Raw genomic sequence first — 22,450 nt, forward strand, 5'->3', positions numbered from 1 at the left:
TCCAAGTTTTACAGCTCTTGAGCCGGCGTCTAATAAGCCTTTTGTAGCTGTGAGGCCAGGAACTGGATCTTACCCTTGGTGTCATTCACAGCACTGCTTCATATGTTCACTGTTTTATACTCCTTAACAGTAAAGCATTTTCCAACTCATAAAAGTTCTTCAGGTCAATTTAAAGTAGAAATTAGACCAAGCAAGACCAACCTCCGCATGATTACTCGTCAAAACCTGATAAGCCTGCAGTAAGGATTAGAGGACAGTGCCTCGTAGGTGTGCTCGCTCCCTCTCTGGTCCTCTTACAATACCTTCTCCACGTAGTAGCCAGACAGATTTCTTAAACCATGAATCTGCTCTATTCATAACTGTCACTTTAATCCTTTGAATTTAGGATGAAATTCAGCTGCCTTCCCATGGTTTACAAGACCCTACAGACTCCTCCCACTACCTCTCAGCTCCGTCTTCCGTCATCCTCGATCTCCCTCACTGTGCCTTCTCACGCTGACCTCCTTTAGTTTCCTTTGTCACTCCATGCTCTCTCCCTGCCCAGGGTCTTTATATGTGCTATTTCCTCTGCAGGAAGACCCATTCCTGCTTCTGGTCAGCAAGCCACCTCTTGCTCATCCTTCAAATGTGAAGTGAACTAAAAATTACTTCCTCAGTGGGCTTTCCTAGTTCCCACAGTCCAAATTAGGCACGCTTCTTGTTCTCTCATACCTTGTAACTTTTCTTCATGTTACATGTGTGACAATTTAATTTTCTGGTTCAACATCTGTCTTTTCTACTAGATTATGAATTTCGTGAACTCAAGAAGTCATGAGGTTTCCTCATCTATAAAATGAACCTGAAAACTCTGTGGGAGTTGTCCTGCTCTGAAATTCAGTAATGTCTTAAAAGTTGACCTCCTTTTTAGTGATAAGTTAGCCAATGATAAAATCCAACCCCATGGGGCTAGGTATATATAGCTCAGTGGTAAAGCACATGTTTAGTGTGCATTAGGTCCTAGGTTCAATCCCCAGTACCTCCACTAAAAAAGTAATTTAAAAAATTAACTCAAACCCACCCTCAGTAGAAATCAGAAGGAAGTATGGCACTAGTTTTCTTTTCAACATGATAATTCTAGTTGATTAGATAGCTCACAGAATGTTTGAAGGAATAATTTTGGCCTGTTTTGGTAGCATGAACGTTTGGATCACAGGTTGAAGGTCTTAGTTAGAAGTGTGACTTTACAAATAAACTAAAACACATTCCATTTGGCCAGTTCATGTTTAAATTAAGACAAATGAAAATGTTTTGAATGTTTAAATACTCCATTTTCGTTTCTGAACTTTTTTGCTGTATTCTCTTGACATGCAGATCTGGATGAATGTTCTAATGGAACCCACCAGTGCAGCATAAATGCTCAGTGTGTCAACACCCCAGGCTCCTACCGATGTGCCTGCTCCGAAGGGTTCACTGGAGATGGCTTTACCTGCTCAGGTGGGTGAGAGTCCTGAGGTGTGTTCTAGCGTGACTCTCATGGAACACTCTATATGTTTTACTCATTGGAAGAAATCTGTAGTTAAAGGAGGCTGAAATCACTACTTCTGTTTTTACACTTGGCTTACAAATGAATATGTACCTCCCTCTTACATTAAACACAAAAACCTGGAAAAAATTTAAATAGTGACATTTATTACTGTCAGGTACTATTAATGAGTGTCATTTCCTTTTACTCATTAATTAACACAGTGGTTAAAAAAGCAGGCTCCAAATCAGACCACCTGGATTCAGATTTTGCCTGTGCTGCTTACTGGCCGTGTAGCCTCAAGTAAATTACTTAACTTGTGCAGTCTTAGTGCCTTCGTTTTGAAACGGACATGGTAATAATAATAATAATAATAATAATAATAATAATAATAATGGCCTTTTTCTTTTATGTCACTGAATGAAAGACAGATGGGAAAACTCTTCATCTTCTTAAAATACGATCTATGACCTTCCCAATCACTGCTGTTCACTGTGTTTATCAAAATCTCTGCTTATCACATGGCATTGAAAGGGTTAAATGGAATAATACAAGTGAGGGACTTCGAAAAATGCATCATAAGATCTCAATAAATATGAGTAACTTCATTCCGCATTCCTTGAGGATGAAACATCCACTCAGTATCTTCGTATAAAAGACTAGATTATCTTGCTGGAAATAAAGCATGATACTTTTACGTTTGAAAGATTGGTGTTTCTCAGTTGAATTTCAGTACACATGTTAAGCCCCAAATTAAAAGACAGACTAATTTTTTCTAATTATTGACATCAAACATACAGACCTACAGTTTTCTAATGCCTCTTTAAGGAAACATGTTTTTTTTCCATTGTAAAGCTACATTACTTTTATACCTCGGAAGCTTCATCTTGCTTAGCGTGTTTTTGCACCCTGGTGTGAAGGAAAGGGCATGGGTTATTGAACTAAATGACAGCGTGCGTGTCAGGCGGCTCCACACTCCCTAGCAAATATTAGGTCCTCAGTAAGCATTGGATTCTGCCCTTCCCTCACATTTTTCCATTTGATTCAAGTAAATTATCTTTAAGATCTATGAATAATGCTCATTTGCTTAGTGAAAATAAGAATGTTTTAATGGGATTGTAATGGCATGCCAAAGAAACTTTCCTCACTCCCACGGAGTATCCCTAATTTGCTTAAAAACACTTGAACTAGTGAAAGAAAGAGTTGTTTATTCTAATACTGTAATGCTTTCATATGAACTAACACCCTACTAAGATTAATTCCAACGTTCTCGGTTATGTCTAAATGATGTTGGTACAATACTCATGCGTCAGATTTGCATTTAAGTGAACGGAGACAAATGTGGGAAACAGCTCATCCCTCCTGTTAATCGCAGTGGAATTGAGTACTAGGGGGTAGGTCAAATAGCTCCGCTCTCAAGTTGTATACCCTTATTTGGGTGGATGTGATTAATTGTTGTTTCATGTTAATGAGCAGTAACTCAAGCCAGGGAGATTGATTTAGTTATAGAGCAAGGAAAATATGTCTCATGGAATTTGGAACTTAATAGAGATGTAATTTGCTGCTTCGACAGATGTTGATGAGTGTGCGGAAAACATAAATCTCTGTGAGAACGGACAGTGCCTCAATGTCCCGGGTGCATATCGCTGCGAGTGCGAGATGGGCTTCACTCCAGCCTCAGACAGCAGGTCCTGCCAAGGTGGGTCACCAGGATTCCAACTCATTTCCAAGTTGGATCAACTGCAGCAAATGAAACCACAAAAAGGGCTGGAACAGGCTCCACCTGGAAGCAGAATACACAGCACATGCTGCACATATAAAAGTCATTTGTTTAAGCATGGTTTATTTTGCCGAATGAATAATGATGGAGGCAACTTTCATCTCTTATGAAGTTTTCCTGGCCAGGAGCCAATAGTTGGAAGTTTGGCTCGTTCTTTTTTTAACTATTTCTTTTTTTTTTTTATCACCAAATGAATGACATGTGGATAAACTATTTGGCTTTTAAAATATGATACATCGTGTACCCCAATCACAGCTATTTAATGTGTTTATCAAAATCTAAGTAGCTCATTTCTGGCATTACCTTCATGCTTTAGCTGACACTATGTCTGGGGCTGGAAGTCCTCTTCAGGGACTGATCAAGAACAGCACCTTTTGCCTAATAGTCATGTCTCCCTCTTCTCAGTTATGACATCATCCCCTTTCCTAGAAATAGGACTTTGAACTCGTGTGATATCTTTCCAAGAAAATGAACTTGGATTTTCTTTTAAACTAGAGACTCAATTCACATTACATATAGTTCAGGCCATCACTGTGTTCATGAGAGTATGTGAAAATGTAAATAGAGGAAAAAGATTGAAAACAATTCATATGCCCTAAAGGCGCTAACAAAATTAGTGATTCATAGAACACCTTAAGAAAATAATTCAGGCTAACTGCTGGGCAGAGATTATAAAATGAAATGAGATTACATGGTTTTCCCTACATGAGTATCTAATCAAATGAACAGAAATAGTAAATGCCAGCACACACACACACAAATTCACCAGCATCAACCAAAAATTAGAAAAATTTAGGGTGGCTCAAGAGTACAGCCTGACTCTGCCCCACTGCCAGAAGTGGCACTAAAGAAAGAAAGGGTGCCCAAAAGATCATGGAATTTTCCATAAATATCCACCAATACGAGAGAATGAATAGCAGGCCCTGGGGAAGATGACAGGAACTGAAAGCGTTCAGGCATCTCCTTTGACCTGTGTGGTTGGGCAGAATCTACATGATTTTACACAGATGTTACACCGGGCAGCTGTAGAATGAGCTTCATTTTTCTCCTGCTCCCGTTTCTTTCTAAGCACTGAAGCCATTTAGTAGAAAATGTGAGTCAGTGTGGTTATGGAGTTGTATGATTTATAACCCACGTCAACTTGACAAGAGTTGGTGGGGAAAGGAACAAGTTAGCAGTAGCCAGACACTTTTGCCAATATAAAATTTCAAAATTAGCCCTTTATACATAAGACAGAGTTTCCCCTTCATAATTCTATTCCTTTATCTGGGGCCTTGGTCCTTCCAAAACTTCTAACTAGACCCTCCACCAAGGTGATACTAAATACTTTCTGTTTGCTGTGCTTCCTTCTCATGTTGGCTTCATCATAGTATGTTGTTTCCATGGAGAGAAATCTCCGTTGCCAGGGCACCTGAGAGTGACTCACATGTAGTTCACCCTCAGGTAAGCCCTCTTCCCCGGTTACCTAGATGCCAACCTTTGAGATCCCCAGAATGTAATTCCACGGTTCTCCTGTTGCTCCTTGTTTTTGTGTTCTCTTTTCCTGTGGAATCTGGTACATCTAGACAGTTTCTCCTGAACTTACTACTTTAATTCCTTGATGCTTTCCCATCTTATTATAAATATATTCTTCTCTAAGTTGATGCTCTGATCAATACTCTACACCCAGCGTCTCTTTCCTATCACAAATTCTCAGAATTTCTACAGAGTTAAAAAAAAAAAATCGCTGGAGTTGGCCTTTTCTCAGTATTCTTCACCAAAATGGGAAAATACAAAGCCTGCAGGAACCTCCTCAGGGATAGGTTAGGACTCTATCAGAGGGAGAGAACCGAGATACAGACCATTTAGTATGATGTATGAAGAGAGAGCTGGGGCCAGGCTCATCGGCAGAGCCCAGTGGGGGTCCTCACATCTATGTGTCTCCTTTCCCCACGCCTTATGAAACTTTGGGCTACAGAGTAGCAGCTTTAATGAAACCCATACCCCAAGCTGTCTTCCACAGAAAGCCCAGATAGACAGGAGGATGTCAAGAAACTCTACCTAAACTGTATCAGGATACAGTTGACCTTTGAATAACTTGAGGGTTAGAGACGCCTACCCTCAGCACACTGGAAAATCTGTGTATAACTTGCAGTCCTCCCTCAGTGTACACAGCTTCTCTGCGCTCGCGGTTCCACGTCCTCAGATTTAACTGACTGCAGATGGTGTAGTTGTACTGTACACAGTAGTGTTTACTATTGAAAAAAAATCTATGTATAAGTGCACCCATGCAGTTCAAACCCGTGTTGTTCAGGCATCAGCTATATATAAAAACTCTTCAAAGAGCTGATCAAGTAATGTGTGAACAAACTGAAAGTAAACAATGGCAACTGTGGAGGCATTGTACGGAAACAAGGGAAAAAGAACATACAAAAAGCAGATAAGGGAAGAACCCAAATTAGAAGGAAACTCCTCAAGGAACAAGACCAAATTTCCCATAGGTGTGTTGTACCACAGGTAACCTTAATAAAAACATAAATGTGATTGAACAAGTTCAAAGTGATTATAAAATTTTTTTTAAAAAAGTAAGAGACAAATAGCAATATTGCAGAGTCAAAGGAAACAAAAGTGGGGACCAACACAGCAAAATGAGAGCAGTATTAAGTAGAAACCACAAAGAGCAGAGGAAATGAAAATGTAACTACCAGCATAGAGAATGGACATGAGGTAATCACAGTGAACAAAAAAGGAGGAAAAAAGAAATCGACACTCTTAGAGAAACGACAAAGACCACAAACTTAAGCGAAATGAGTGTTTCTGGAGTGGCAAGTCCCAAAAAACTGAATAGAAAAAAGTATTAAACAACCAAACATTTTCCTGAAATAGAGGAAAGAACTGAATATACAGGAAGAACTAAATCGTAAGACAAATTTTTAGCCTGATTACATTTGTCAGCTTAAGTCATAGAGATTCTTCAGACTCCAGATAGAAAAGGCGAGTTAAGAACAAAACAGAAACATTCAAGACCAAGAGACACTGGAATGCTGCCCATAAAGTTCTAAGGACACATGTGACAAGAGTATTATTCCTCAGAGTTAGTTAATTATGAAGACAATAAGCATATCCTCACATATGAGATAAGTCAGAAAGAAAACACCTGTTGGCTCTCCTTTCTTGAGCAAAAAAACAAAAAAAAAACCCCAAAACCTACAACTTATCAGCAATGAAACACTGAAACACACAGCCAATCAAGAAATAAATGGAAAAGTTGCAATAAAAATGTTACTGATCCCCTTAAAGAATTAGTACTATAGAGAGTATGGTAAATGCCGTGAACATTTAAATAGTGAAAATAACATGAATAACAAAAATGAGCTGGAGGAATATACGGATGTCAATTTTTAATCATTCATTGTATAGACTCTGTTAATATTGTCTAAAAATTATATTTGAATTTTAACATAAAGCCAAAAGATTATAAAGTTTAGTGTTTTTCATCAATTCTTAACAGAAAGCATTTTAGAAACTGTTGAGAGAGAGAAAAATTGATCTGATGCATAGAAGTTATTTCAGCTTGACTCTGAATATGCATTGGGAAATATTTGGAATGGTGTTCATCCAATGATAATGATAATTCTGGGTACAAGCAATTTTTGGGTGATTTTTGTTTTTGCTGTCTTATTTTCTGTGTTGTCTTCTATCTTTTCTGTCTGCTATCAGTACTTTTCTATATTGTTTCAGTTTCTGAGTATGCATCAATTAAAAACAAAAAACAAGGCTAGATTCTTTTAAAATACCTTATTTTACACAACGGTTACATTGTTTAAAAGGAAATTACTTCTGATAAAGTTCATTCAAAAGTAAAATGCATACTTAGAAGGCTAATAATACAATTTCATTTCCATTTATATTTTAACACAATTCACTTATACACTAACTTATTAAGTCTTTATTCGTTTATATAAAAAGAGTAACTTTGTTTTTACCCTAACCCAAGTTGACTTTCCACATCAGTTGAACTTCTAAGCACAATCTGAACCATATTTTGAACATAAGATAGTTGAAATGCATAATTTATCATGAATGACCAAAAGACCCTTTTACACTTAAACTATAACTGTCTTAAGATAGCATTTTAGAATGGCTTGCGTAGTCTGGCCTAAAATGACATGCCTGGTCTGCATTCTCAGAATATGAGCTAATTTGTGTACAAAAATGTCTATCCTTGTCCTGTGAGTAGAAATATAGATTATTTCTACAGCTGTACATGCACACATATGCCTTCATTTTCATATTAATGAGGAGCAATAACTTCTCATTTATTTACTTTGAGTTACAGCTTCATGGAAGAGTTTCATAAACTGAATTTATGACTTCAATCCAATAGAGATATTTTAATGAAATTTGGAGTAAGGTAGGGCAATGGATGATCCTATTACAAACTAGGAGGAAAAATATTCTTTCCCTGTTTATAACTGACTTTATGATAATATCAGATTACAGAATTTAAAATGTTTAAAAAAGGTTAAACTTTAATAATTTTAGTAATCTATTTAATAAATAAAATATTATGTTTATATTTTGTATATTGTAGATGTTTATAAAGTATCTGCTGTTTTCACTTTGTTAGAACCCTGGAGTTTATTTTTGTCTTAAATTGTTTACAATCTCAAACCTTTAACATGTTTATATTTAATTTTTAAAAAAATTTTATGCCCTGGGTCAGTTCTTTCTTCTTAAATATTTTATAATCCAAGACAACAAAATACTGTCAACAAAGTAATATTCTTTTATATCTCTGTCCCACAGATAAACGTTAGTTGCTTGCCATTTACATGGCCTCCCTAGTCAAAGAAAAATTTTTAGTTCATAAAAACATCTGAGGAGATAGAAAAATTCATTAATGTCGTACAGCAAATCAAAATGTCTTTGTAAATAAGAGAGTGCTATTTTTTTTTTAATTTTCAGACATAGATGAATGCTCCTTCCAAAATATTTGTGTCTTTGGAACATGTAATAATTTGCCTGGAATGTTTCATTGTATCTGCGATGATGGCTACGAATTGGACAGAACAGGAGGGAACTGTACAGGTATGGCCAGTCAAGGGCTTAAATGTGTTCATATTAGTGTGAATGTTTTGTGCTAGGTATAAAATTTCCTCAAATTTCTGCTTAGCCAGCTATGCCTTGCTTTAGGTATTTTTTTGAAAGAGAAAATTACTTTTTTATACATTTATTTTTAACTGTGGAATTGATTGATTTTAATACAAACAACTGAATATTAAATAGCTAACATGAAACTAGTTAAGTATTTCTTTGTGCAAATATTTATGTATGTTCACATATATGTACTTACCGATTTAAGCAAATAGTGATGATAATGTTTTTCTTCTTTAGAATACCAACATTTAATTATTATTTATTGATTAAGGATATTAAGTGATATCATTGTGACTACCGTGTGATTGAGCTGTAGAACCTGCTTTAGGTATAGACAAGGATTGTCTTTATTTCATTGTGCTGAGTCCCTCCTAAAGATTTTTAGTCTACTGACTTGCAAAAATTCCACCAAATTCTTTGAAACAGCAGTACACATAAGGGAAGTGAACACGTTAATGTGGGCATTTTAAATGTTTTCCTCAGATATTGATGAATGTGCAGATCCCATAAACTGTGTGAACGGCCTATGTGTCAACACTCCTGGTCGCTATGAGTGTAACTGTCCCCCCGACTTCCAGCTGAACCCCACCGGCGTGGGTTGTGTTGGTAAGTGAAAGCTGTATGAAACAAGGAGAATTACATAGAGTTAAATACTCATACTCTCCCGGTAATGAACTGTGATGAGTATTTGCTACAATTAACTTGTAAACAAAATAGTAGTCCTTTACCTTAAGAAACCGTAGGCTACCAAAATATATGGTCACTTTAACCATGCTTATCTTCCAAGCTGTATTTTAAACAGGAATTATTGAGACATCCGCTCCCACCTCCTCCTCTCGCAGACTTGGGAACCAGGGCCCTGGAGGTGCAGTACCTTGTTCAGGGTCTCAGAGATTGCACACAGTAGCACTGAGGCAGGGTCCTGAGGTGCCTGGCTCCCCATCCACTGCATTGGCCAGGAGAGCCCAAAGTGATAGGACTAGTAGATACACATTTCCCTTTCCTACGAAAAGAGTCATGGAGGAGTGAAATAAATGAAGGGGTGAGGAGAAAGGAATTGGGGAGGTGGATTTCATGACCCAAACGGCTAGAGTGAAACAAGTTGGAAGAGCAGGGAGAAGTGGGGAAGCAGTTATGAAGGTCCTGACAACATTCCTGACATCTCTGATCTCTAGAAAGTTGTTGTCCAGCTTTTGCCATATGTGCTATTTTTGCACATTACTGAGTGTTTACCTAGAGGAGTAAATGGTCTAAAAGGAAAATTCCTTGCTTCGGTAGAAATGTAACTGCTGTCTTCAGCATCCATATTCCTGTGGGCTTGCAGTCAATGAAAGGAATGTTGGCCTCTGTGATTTATGCACAACTGATGTATTGTTTTCAAATTTCAGAAAATAGAAGACTCAAACAGTGAGTGAATAATATGTTTATATAGACAAAGGAAATATGGTAGTCCCATCTCTTAGACAGTAGGAAGAGCTTCAACGTGCAACAAATGGCAGCAAGTACCTGGATCATCCCAGGTTCTTGTATTCTTTCATATCCAAACGTAATTGATATGGTTCTTAAGTGGACAAGTGATGAAGGCAGGTGTTTAGACAAAGCTGATTGGAAGGAAGGAAATATGTGATGTAGAAATGAAAGAAAATTATGAGATTAATGATTCTAATGTGTGTTGACAAATCTAAAAATGAAAATGTTTATCATTTATGAAGCAAAGATTTTTGTCCTCATCAAAGTTGTGAGCTACCAAAGTTTTCAAAAATTTCTTCAGGTATTATGTTTTAATGATGGTAGAATAAGAAGAAAAACAAGAAGTAATGATAAGCTAGAACCTACTAGAGATGTGTTTGAAATGTAGAATCAGTTTTTACAGAATGTTTCAAGTTCATGTGTGACAGCTGACAAGCAAGCAGTTAATGGCTTTTATACAGGACCATATCAGGTTTATGTATCTTCAAAACCAAGAAAATATGGAATAAAATTGAGTTAGCTATGATTAAATTCTTATTAAATTTTTTAGTAAGGTTTTGTGTACCTTTTTCTTCTGCAAATTATCTGTAACTGCCTTACAAATACAAAAAATTGAAAAGGTACATTTGATGCAGGTGGCAGATAACAGTGACTGTTTCTCCTAATACTGAAGGTGAAGAACATGCAAACTCTGTGAACCAGCACTTCCTCTCCTGGCTCTGGGTACCAAAGAAAGGCCTACAAGGAGACATGAGTAAAGATATGCAGTGCCTCATCATTTGTAGTGGCAAGAACTTAGAAACCATTTTTAGAGAGTAGATTGACTCAAAAAGAATGGCAGTTGGACACCGTGGAGTTGACAGATTGGATGCTATAAAGATGAAATGAAATATATGACAAAATACCATTTATGGAAATTTAAAATGTGCTCACAAAAACAAAAATACTAATTTTGCTGAAACAGACAAAAAAAAATTGAACACATTCAGATGGCTGAGTGGAGGATGAGGAACTGGAATGGAGAATCGTGATGAAAGGAGAGAATAGGAGGGAAGGAGGAAGGACGAGTGAATACAAGCCTAGGAAGAACCATAAGTTAAATTCTGTCTGCACCTGAGAGTCAGCAACAACAACAGAACGAGAAAACATGGGGGGAAAAGTGTAATAATAAAACGCTGTCCAAGTGATTCTAATGTGTAGCTGAGATGAAAACTACTTGGTAGACAGTAATAAGGACTTTGGATTTTACCCTGATTGAGATGGGAAGCCACTGGAAGTGCTTGACCTCAGGTAATGCTTCTGAAGAATGACCCTAGCTGTGGTGATAAAAATAGACTATAGTTGGGTCAAGGATTGAAGGAGAGAGATTGAGTTAGGAAACCACTGCAGTAGTCCAGGTGAGGGATGGTGGTGGCTTGGACTCAGGTTATAGTGATGGTGGAGGCAGTGGTAAGCCATCAGATTCCCGATATATTTTAAAGGTAAAACTGACAGACTTTGTAACTGGATTGAATAAGTGTTGGTAGTAAGGAATCAAAGAGTGACTCCAAGGTTTAGGACCTGAGCAACTAAAACAATGGATTGTCTATTTATTGAAAATGCAAAAGCCTGGAAGAGGACTAGAGCAGGTTTTATATGTGGAGGAAAGAGTACCAAGAATGTGATTTTAGACATGTTAACTATTAGCTACCTAAGAGGAGAAAGCAAATACTAGGCAGTTTTCAGAACAGCCTAGAGTTCAGGGGAGAGGTAAAAGATGGATCCATAAATTCGATAGTATTTAAAGTCATGAAACGAAAAGAGGTGATCTAGGTGGTTATTGCAGATAGAGACAAGGAATAGCCTGAGATTCATTGATCTCTTAAATATCCTCTCTAACGTTGTTAGAGACAGGCTTTCCCCAGGCCTGCAAAGCTTGATGTGCAAGGTGAAACTAAGCCACGGGAGATGGAGATAATGCGGAGGAGAGGAAGGAGGTGGGTTCTCAGCGTTTCTGTGATGAGATATGTTGCTGTGAAGTAACTAATCCTGGATTTTATTTCCATTATTGACAAACTCATGATATAGACTGATTATAGGAAATAATTTTTGCATTCATATTACTGAAGGTTCAGAATGTCTCGAATGAATAATTGCTGCTTGTCCTGTTCAGTCCATGATCTATATGGATTCCTAAATATAGGAAAGTGTTATAATTTACTTGATTCCTCAACCTTGAAAAGTGTTAAAGCAAGAGATTATTTTGTGCTAAGGATTAATGTACAGAATTTGAATTCCATCATCTGGGTGACCTTTCTCTGAAAAGGCATTCTTACTACGAGGGAAATGTTGAGCTCCTGTGTTGCTCCACAGACAACCGCGTGGGCAACTGCTACCTGAAGTTTGGTCCTCGGGGAGACGGGAGTCTGTCCTGCAACACTGAGATTGGAGTGGGCGTCAGCCGCTCCTCCTGCTGCTGCTCCCTGGGGAAGGCCTGGGGGAACCCCTGCGAGACCTGCCCCCCTGTCAACAGCAGTGAGTATGGAACTGAAGAAGGGGAAGGGGACACACTCTGGTAGCTGAAGACAAGCTGCCGTTTTCTTCTTGTCCTGGGGCAGGAGGGAAATAGCGAGGGCTGAAACTTTGAATTTGGATGACTTTCAGTGATTATGCTGAAACCAGCCAAGAGTGTTTCATGTAAAAGGAATTTGAATTCCTCTCTTCTTAGTATTTTTTTTGATATGATAATAAGAAAAAACAATTTTTAACCACAATCCAGTATGAATGGCAATGATATCAATTCTGACTGGTATCACAGATAAAGGCCATCCCTGGTTCTTCTCCGAAGTCGTTTCAGTTTAGTTTCATAGATGCACTCACTGTACTCTTCAGATCAGTCATGCTATGTTTTAAAATGAATGTATGTTCTGATATGTACACAGGTGAAACTTGTGAAATGTTGTCTCTTAAGTTTTTATTTACTAGCCGAAAAAGTTATGGCATAAATTGTCTGAAAATAAATTTTTTCTTTCATTGAAAACAAATGGATTTTGTTATCCTGCTTTGTATATAATTTACGAAGTAATGATCTTATTTCCAGTAAAATGTAATATACTTTTAAAGATATTTGAAAGGACACTGAGGAAAATGTAGATACACCCCTTAGGATGTGTGTTTTGAGCCTGACAGTCGCTAAGTGCTTATTCATTGTCTCAGCCTCTTGGGCACTGGTGTCACATTTCTTATTTTCCATTGTTTCGTAGCTGAATATTACACCTTGTGTCCTGGAGGTGAAGGCTTCAGACCTAACCCCATCACAATCATCCTAGAAGGTGAGCGTGCCTCTAATTGTCACCTGATAAAAACAAGGTAAAGCATTTCCTCTAGAGGACAGCTGGTAGGAAAGTCAGGGTGGAACAGTCCCAACAGAAATAGTTTGCACAATCGCAGATGGAATGACCAGGGTGCTGAATAAACCATCTGTAAACCAGAAAGAGTTGACCCATTGCAGTGATCTGTTGTGTGCTTGTCCACAGAGAAACTCTCTCTACCATTATCCCCAACTTTAATCATCCTCAACTTGCTTTAATTACTCTTCTCAGATTATGGCAAAGTTTCACGATCAAGGAGAAAACCAAGAAGACCTATGGTCAGAATAAACCTCCCATCTAAGTGTGCATTTGTTTGGCTGCATGGACGTCTGCGGATCTTACACATACACATTTACACGTATACATTTCAAAGCTCTAAGAATAACTCTCGTCTTTCCTAACGCTCTCTGTTCTAAGTGAGCTGTCTTCCCTCTTGCAGACATTGATGAATGCCAGGAGCTACCAGGTCTCTGCCAGGGCGGAAACTGCATCAACACCTTCGGGAGCTTCCAGTGTGAGTGCCCACAGGGCTACTACCTCAGCGAGGAGACCCGCATCTGTGAAGGTGAGATGGATTTACAGCTGAAAATTATTAGCACTGTTTAAAACAGGCCTGGAGAAAGGGTCTATCTTCAAGTTTTATCAAAAGATCTGTTGAGACGGATCCATAGCCTTCTTCTTTTCATGTCAGTGCTGCTAAGTTGTATGGTAATAGATACATTCATTAACAGCTAATTTGCTGTAACTTACTATTATTTTTCTCTGAGTAAATGGGTTAATTATAAGTGGGGGAGTAGTGTGAAAACATTCAGTTATCAAAATAAGCTATTAGTTTGAATATTGATGTGTTGTATTTTACACAGGGAAAATAGGTAAGCTTGAATGTGACTCTTGGGTTAATATTTTCAGTAACTTTTAATTGTTGGGCAACGAAGTAGGAAGCAGTTCAAAGCTTATGCAGGTGCCTTTCTCGCTTCTATCCCCTCACTTCTCCCATGGCCCTGTAGTCATCCTTACAGAGGCTTGTCTCCCTGCTGGACTGGGAGCTTCCTGAGGCAAAGTCCACATCTAATTCATCTTTATAGCTACAAGTTCTAGGTTACAGTGGAATTCCAGTATTTATTTATGGAATGAATGAAAGAATGCTTCTAAAAAATGAGCGCTGAACATGTAACGTAATTATTTCCATTATAACCTTCCTTTTGGAACATGTTAGATAAATGCATCTGGAAGAAATATGATTTAATAAGGAGAATAACCAGCAGCTGTGCTACTTCTAAAATCTCTGAATGGGTGCTAATTTGAAAGAAGCTATAAAGAAAAAGCCTTCTCGTAACTGCATTCAGTTTAAAGTTGGCAGTAAAATTTGGTTTAAATGACGTAAGAGGAAAGCAACTTTAAAGCAATTCTATTTGAAGAATATGAAATTTCAATTAAAAAAAATAGGTGCCATTTAAATTATGTTTTGTCATGTTGGAATAATTTCTTTTGATCGTTTTTATTCCTGAATGTTAGGTTTTTATTCTTTGGAAGAAGGGCACACTTTATGTCATATAAAGGCATATTTTGAGATATTTTCTATGTAATTGCTTTAAGTTCTAAATTCTATAAAAAATAGGAAAAAGTAAGTTCCATAAAGACATGGATGTGGGGCATCAGCCATATGCTTTCTCCAGTACTTTAAATATAAATTCTTGGGGAAAATAGTCATTAATGTGTATTCTTGCCTGCTCTAGATATTGATGAGTGTTTTGCACATCCTGGTGTGTGTGGACCTGGGACCTGCTACAACACTCTGGGAAATTACACCTGCATTTGCCCACCTGAATACATGCAGGTCAACGGAGGCCACAACTGCATGGGTAGGTGCAGGTCTCTGAGATCGATTAGGTCACAGTTGCTGGCTTCCCAGCCAACAGTTACCTCTCAGGTACTTAAGGTCTCAGAATTATTATTCAGGAAGTTTGAAAATTAAATCTTTATGAATGAAGTATTTTAAAGTCTTATACACTGACTCTGTGTCGTATTTTGAACTTTGGCTGCATAGTTACGTGTTACAAAGCCATGAGTCGGAGGTGGAAAATTTCATCAAATGTTACAATTATATATTCTTAAATACTTTTTATTTTCCATTCATATTAAGTGGACATTATTTTATAAATAGGAGAATATTTAAAATTTAATATGTAGTACTTGTTAAATAAATGCCTTTGAGTAGAGAAACAAGTAGCTGTTAACTTTATTCCCCCAAGAAAATTATAAATGGAATCCCTTATTTAAAAACGGGATAGATATTAATCTAAAAAAGATTTGTGTTCAACCTAAAAATTTCTTTTAAAAAAGCCTCTAAATGGTGCCGTTTTTCAGAGTTAACCGAGAAAGTTTGGTGTCTCCAGATGTGGGCTTTGTTATTAGCTGCTTGCTCATAGAATTGGTTGGCATATTTGTTTTTCTCTACGTAGACATGAGAAAAAGCTTCTGCTACCGAAGCTATAATGGAACCACTTGTGAGAATGAGTTGCCTTTTAATGTGACCAAGAGGATGTGTTGCTGCACGTATAATGTGGGCAAAGCCTGGAACAAACCCTGTGAACCATGCCCAACACCAGGAACAGGTAAGCACACAGCTCCTGCTTCTGCTGAAGGCTGAGTCAGTGATGCACGCATATATGTGATAGTAAAGTAAAAGCAAAAATGCACTAAAAGCAGACATGCTCAGTTCTGAAAATATCCAGGAGCTCATATGGCTTGGTTTCTCAAGCAGCCCTGTTTGGGCTTCAAACACTTAATTTCGGAGATATCTGTTGAATAGGAGCCTGGATTCTGAAAACAAGCCCCATTGCTGAAGAGTTAAAGTTTATAGCACTCGTCCATTTAAACTCATGTTCTTAAACCATGCTGTTTAATTATTCTTTTATTCATAAAACAAGTATTTATTGAACAACTCCTGTTTATCACTGTGCTAGATTTGGAAGGTATCATATTTTGCTTTAAAAATTTATGATAATTTAAAGTCCATATAAGTTCAGTAAGTATCTCTTTTAGTTCAACTGTGGAAAATATGCAAAAAATGGATTGGATGGGCAAACTTTATATAAAAGCAACTTAGTGTTGAAGTTTTCCTTATGCATTCTTTTCCTCAAACATTATTGAAATATTTAGGCAGAAAATAGGACTAGTCTTTACACGAAAAAATATTTCTCCAAGCACAGATTCTTTTGAAAGAAACATTGAAAGATAATAGAGACGAGCAAAAAAAAAAATTTGCCTTAAAATTGTTGCCCTCTCAGGTTCTTTTATGACCTGGAAAGTGGTTACTTATAACAGTTATAGATGGTAACAGTTGAACCAATTAGACAAATAAGAAACAATGATTACGTATTTTTACCAAATACAGTATTACTTAGGGTATATGTATTAAAATGTTTCTTTTAATGTGATAAATGAAATTAAGGAGGGATGTGGTGAAAAGTGACATATGGGGCCTTTCTCAGAAATAATAATGATAAAGAATGCCTAGATTCACTTCTTGCAGAAGCTGGCATTATCAAATAAATATAATTGAAACTAAAATGTCTGGTTGTGACTAATATAAAATATACCTGTCAGTGAAAGTAGTACTATGTAAAGTGTTATTTTTGAAGGCATTTGAGAATTTTTAAGAGCACATTTACTTTGTTTATATTTTAAAGCTGACTTTAAAACCATATGTGGAAATATTCCTGGATTCACCTTTGACATTCACACTGGAAAAGCTGTTGGTGAGTTTTTCTAGATTATGTTTATTTTAATACATACAATGTAGCATTTTATAAAAATCTGTTAACTGTTATTTAAATTTAAAGCACCATAAAATATAATAATCTGGATTTTGTTCCAACATAGTTAGACAAGAAAGAAATAACGTGTTTACGGACTCTGACCAAGTGTCAATAATGATGAGTCCATCAGCGTAGTCTGGTAATAAGAGTTGTGACAGCTGAGTTACTCTCTCAAGACTTCATACGTATCAAGGTGAAAGTTTAGTTTTCCTCATCATGGATATTGTATTACATGCCTCTAAATAGTCCACTTTATTTTAACTTTTAATTGCTGTTTTCATAAGTATATGTTTTAACTTTTAATTGCTGTTTTCATAAGTATACGTTAAAAGTTTTTGGTGTATTTTTACGGTACTTCTTTATACCAGTCTACTTATGAATTTGCAGAATTATTAATTGTATAGATCACTTCCTTCTAGATGTACTTTCTATTGCTCATTTTACTTTTCTTCCTCAAAGATTAAATGAGCAATACAATTTTAGCATCTGTTATCAATACATATGTAACAAACGATATAAAAATAAGAAAACATAGCATTCTTTATCAGAAGAGTAACAGTAGTTAGAGGAGCCTGACAAGTAACTTAAGAAAGGAGGCTCGATTCCCTAGGAAGTTTATTTGCTGTACTGACACTAAAATCACTTGGTGTATTTAGTCAGCTACTTCATTATCTTCATCACTGTTCAAAGGAAGTAATCTATTTTGTGGTCCATATGCTTTCATAAACCACAAAATCATTCATTACTGGTATAGAATTGATTTTTGTGACCCTGAATGTGTGTTTTCATTCCAGTCTACACATAATATTATTTAAGGTCTTATGTGTAAATACATTAAGCACAACCCCATATATTTGATCAAATCCGTTCAATTTCAGACATTGATGAATGTAAAGAGATTCCAGGCATTTGTGCGAACGGTGTGTGCATTAACCAGATTGGCAGTTTCCGCTGTGAATGCCCTACGGGATTCAGTTACAATGACCTGCTCCTTGTCTGTGAAGGTAATCTGAGTGACATATGACTTTATCCACAAAAATCTGGTGGACATAACCGGTGTTTAGACAATTTTCTGATTTTTACTATTTCCTCTACAGTGTTTAGGAGCTGGTCACCAAATTGGTCAAGTGAATGTAACACTGATGCACTAATGAAATTTTAAAAGTGAAACTGTTGCTCTTTCAGATATCGATGAGTGCAGCAACGGCGACAACCTCTGCCAGCGGAACGCGGACTGCATCAACAGCCCTGGCAGCTACCGCTGTGAGTGCGCCGCAGGCTTCAAGCTGGCGCCCAGCGGAGCCTGTGTGGGTAAGAAAGAGAGGGGCTCCTTCTTGGGCATCGAGCACGACATTCCTCACGCTTACTTCCTACACTAAAAAAATTGTTTATGCTTTCCTATCAAAAAAAAAAAACCTTTTCCCAGATAATTTTGAAAAGATTTTCCAAGTAAATCTATTCATTCATATTGAACCTATTTCACCGTGTCTTTCAGATTCTTTTGTTAGGAAGAGAAGAGGTCTCTCAGTGGATTTTCCTAGAATTGGACCTAAAATAAAATCACATCCTCGAGATACCAATCAGCATTTAAAAACTGCTTGATTTAAAATTTGTTTAACCAAGAGGCTTGGGTACTTTAAAGCCTTGCTTATTTCAATTCAGCTGTTGTTATGCTTCATTTTCAGCCTGTCTGTGATAATTAATAGCAGGTTATAGAAACAACGCCTGTGGGGGAAAAAATGAAGGAATCTTAATGAAATTCAGATACGTGTAACATGTATTTCATTTTTTGTGTTAGATCGCAACGAATGTTTAGAAATTCCTAATGTTTGCAGTCACGGCCTGTGTGTTGATTTACAAGGAAGTTACCAGTGCATCTGCCACAACGGCTTTAAGGCTTCTCAGGACCAGACGATGTGCATGGGTAAGAAGGAGGAGGACATTAGTTCCAGGGGGTGACGTAGAGCCCAGACTCCAGAAGAGATTATAGTTGGGTCACTTGCCACGAGTCACTAACTACCATGACTCTATGAGAAACAGCCTTGCAAAAAGAGAGCTATGTGAAACTGTGTATGGTTTTATTCAATGTAAAATTTGCAAGTGAGACACACCACAGTACATTCTTGGGGTTCAGTGTTTATAGCCTTTTTCCCCTGGTGACTTTCACATGCTTAACCTGCGCTCTGAGACACTCGGGGTTATGTGGAAATCACCACAGTACCAGCTGTCTTTTTACCCCTATCTGTTCCCACTCAAGAAAGCCTTTAGGAATGCAAGAATGCAGGGGAGTGGTAAGAGTAACAGTACTGTAACATACAAACATACCTACTACCCTTCATTCTCCCAAATCATTGAATACATGAGATTTATCTGCTTCTTTTGCATTTTAACTCTTGAAAACAATTTTTAGAAACAAAGGTAGCAAACCTCTTTTAAAAGCCCCAGCAGCTAAAGTAATGGTTAGTTAAACAATAATAGTGTTCAGTAAGTACTTGCTGAGCTGATGATGAAGAAAATTATTAAGATAAAAGCAGATGGGCTGGACACCTTGGGACTCAGCTTAACACCTCAAATCTGATGTCAGCAACTGATTCGTCTCTGCTGAAAGAGTTCTCTGTGCTTTGTCCTTGAAGGAGGAAAATTAAATTTAAAACTTGGCTGTTTATAATTAGTATGTTTTCAGTTTAGAAACAGCTAAAATTTGTGCATCTACTCTTGGTATTCAAGATACTATCTATGTGAATACGCAAGTCAGATTTTAGTACCGCAGAGCAGCAGAACCAGTTTCCTTTATGGCATAACCATACAAGGAGGGCCCCCTGGAGATTGTCTCCATTCTTCCATTCCCTCCCAAGAGCTCCCCTATGGACTTCTCCCATAGTGGTAGGAAAAATTCTCTAGGAGATGCTTGTACAAAAGATACATGCAGGATGTGGCCCTATTTGTGCAAACTTTGTGAGAATGCTTGCTTACACATGCTTCCAGGGCTGCTCTCTCTAAGAAATGAAATGTGATTTGCTAAAAAAAAGAAGTATGAAATTTATAATTCAAAAATGCACGTGGAGAAAATCTGTCCTTAGTCCTAACAATTCATCCATGATGAAAGTCAGCTAGACTCCTTGGTAATACCACTCTTAAACAAAGCTTCTTTCCGAAGGAACAATAACACCCTTTATTTTTTTTTTTCATGGTGGAAAAGTTTCAGCAGCCTGGAGTTCACAGTGTAGGGAGTGTGCCCTCTCATATGACAATGACCTTTCTAAATATTAATTCCATTTTCTTGAAGGCTAAGAATACTGAGCTTTAATGGATTTCTTCAATTTGGATTCCACTAATTCATATAATTTAGGAAATTAAAATTTACCTTTGTGCTAGTCAAATTAAGGTATGTAAATTTCTGGGGAGAATTTATAATGCTTAGTAGAACAAATTGTCTTAGTGTTTCAAAAGATTGGTTTCCTTATAATTGACAAGCGAACCTATTCATTAAAACATCTCCACTAAGGACGCAGATGCTTGCGTGTTAGCCTAGTTCTTTCCTGAGTACTACATATGCTCGTAAGTCATTATATGACACTTCTTCTTATGATTTTATAGTTCAGAGTTTTCTCTACTTTGTACTTACTTTCCTTAAATAAATATGGGTTCCTAGTACTGAATGAGGGGGAAAATATCTAAGTAAGCTGGTAGTTTAAAAAATCTGAATGTTTAATAGTCTGTGTTATTCTAGCCAAAATTTGAATTCCTCTCTGAGCCAGTGTTTCTTTGTAGATGTTGATGAGTGTGAGCGGCATCCATGTGGAAATGGAACTTGTAAAAACACCGTTGGATCCTATAACTGTCTCTGCTACCCAGGCTTTGAGCTCACTCACAATAATGATTGCCTGGGTGAGTACTCAGTCCTTTATTGCTTCTGATTTCTACACAATATACTGAAATAAAAAATAAAAGAATAAATAAATATTTTTCTTGTTCAAATGGTGAATGTGTGCCCAAATATATGTAATGTCATTGACCAATTTCTAATTAACTAAAGCCATAGTATTGGCTTAAATAACCACAAGACAATCTGCTGTGTTGAATACTTATGTCAGTCTTCCTTTTCGGTTCAAGGGAAAAGGCCATGCAGATGATGGTAAATATCTTGGGACTGATTTGTGCTTTAGGGTTATTTTTACCTCTTAAATGGCATCAAAGACAGACTTATTACTATTTCAGTGTTATTACAGGTATCTCATATAATCTATTCTTGACTTATAGTCAAACACTGACAGTCTTCAACTTAAGAACGTGTTGTGTCTTGCAACTTCATTTTCCATCAGCTTTTGAAGCCAGGGACGCCTTTCCCCACAGAAACAGTGCATGGTAACTAGGTTTCCAAATCAATTCTCAGAAACCTATTTGATCTCCATGAAAAACTGTAGATTTTCAGTGGAAAATAAAACTATCTCCTCCTTTGCCCCTAACAGACTGTGATTGAAATAAAAATTGATAGTGACTGTGTGGGTGGGGGTCCTGTAATTGGTGGAGAAGATAGGAAGAGATATGACAGCAAACACTGATAAGGTTTCTTGTTTACCATGTGCCAGGCACCATGCTGGTACTTCACAGCACAACATCTCTTAATTGATTCTATAAGGTATGTGAAAGGATCTCAGACTTTTTACCTTTATGGAACCATCACAGCTCAAACCCACCTCCTAATTTAATTCAACAAAAATTCCTCTCAGTTTCTTTTATTTTTCAAAATTCTGCCACTGTGAAAATGTTTAGAGCTAATTGGACATTTTATTCAACTACCATTTTCTTATCTGTAGTTTCTCAGGCTCTTTATACAGGCTAGGAGAATGAACGATACAGATTGGGCTCTCATTAAAGTACAATCTACAAACAAACCAAAACATTACTCAAATGCAATCAACCCTAAGCTTAACTAAAAACCTAACACTTAAGAACTTTTTTTTTTCAAATTCTGTGTTCTGTCAGCAAAACAAGCCAGCAATTCTAGAGTGTTTTTAATATAATTGATTTTTCTGTATTTAATATGCTCCATTATTTGTCCTTTGAGTGCAGTCAGCTTATCTCCGGGTAGAGTCATCTGCAGACTGGACAGTCCAGTTAAATTCATTTACCTCCAGGAAAAGAACTATTTTTCACATGGAAAGAATGGAAAGCTTCATCTTAAACCTATAGGAGGGGTCTCTGTGGCCTTGTTAGTCACATGATCCTTATGATATGAGCCACTTTTCTCTGTGTTGACAAGGAACTGTAATGTAGGGTTTTTGCAAATGTATAGCAATATGTTTTTAAGTTGCAACTTGTGACACAAAATACGTATGATATCACTCATATGTGGAATCTGAAAAAAGACAAATGAACTTACTTACAA

The 22,450-nt window shown here is 37.1% G+C and overlaps 1 protein-coding gene across 1 annotated transcript in view; it reads left to right on the top strand.

The window, feature by feature from the left end:
• FBN2 (fibrillin 2) overlaps positions 1 to 22,450 on the top strand; it is a 207,644-nt gene that overhangs the window by 152,423 nt on the left and 32,771 nt on the right. The window contains exons 33-46 of the mRNA XM_031673106.2: positions 1,351 to 1,473; positions 3,075 to 3,200; positions 8,229 to 8,351; positions 8,904 to 9,026; positions 12,243 to 12,404; positions 13,133 to 13,201; positions 13,680 to 13,805; positions 14,977 to 15,102; positions 15,703 to 15,855; positions 16,933 to 17,001; positions 17,940 to 18,065; positions 18,247 to 18,372; positions 18,860 to 18,985; positions 20,833 to 20,949. Of these exons, the coding sequence (XP_031528966.2) occupies positions 1,351 to 1,473; positions 3,075 to 3,200; positions 8,229 to 8,351; positions 8,904 to 9,026; positions 12,243 to 12,404; positions 13,133 to 13,201; positions 13,680 to 13,805; positions 14,977 to 15,102; positions 15,703 to 15,855; positions 16,933 to 17,001; positions 17,940 to 18,065; positions 18,247 to 18,372; positions 18,860 to 18,985; positions 20,833 to 20,949 (1,695 nt within the window). The remainder of the gene's footprint in view (positions 1 to 1,350; positions 1,474 to 3,074; positions 3,201 to 8,228; positions 8,352 to 8,903; positions 9,027 to 12,242; positions 12,405 to 13,132; positions 13,202 to 13,679; positions 13,806 to 14,976; positions 15,103 to 15,702; positions 15,856 to 16,932; positions 17,002 to 17,939; positions 18,066 to 18,246; positions 18,373 to 18,859; positions 18,986 to 20,832; positions 20,950 to 22,450) is intronic.

This window comes from Vicugna pacos, chromosome 3, assembly GCF_048564905.1.
Source record: "Vicugna pacos chromosome 3, VicPac4, whole genome shotgun sequence".
NCBI classification, from domain to species: domain Eukaryota; kingdom Metazoa; phylum Chordata; class Mammalia; order Artiodactyla; family Camelidae; genus Vicugna; species Vicugna pacos.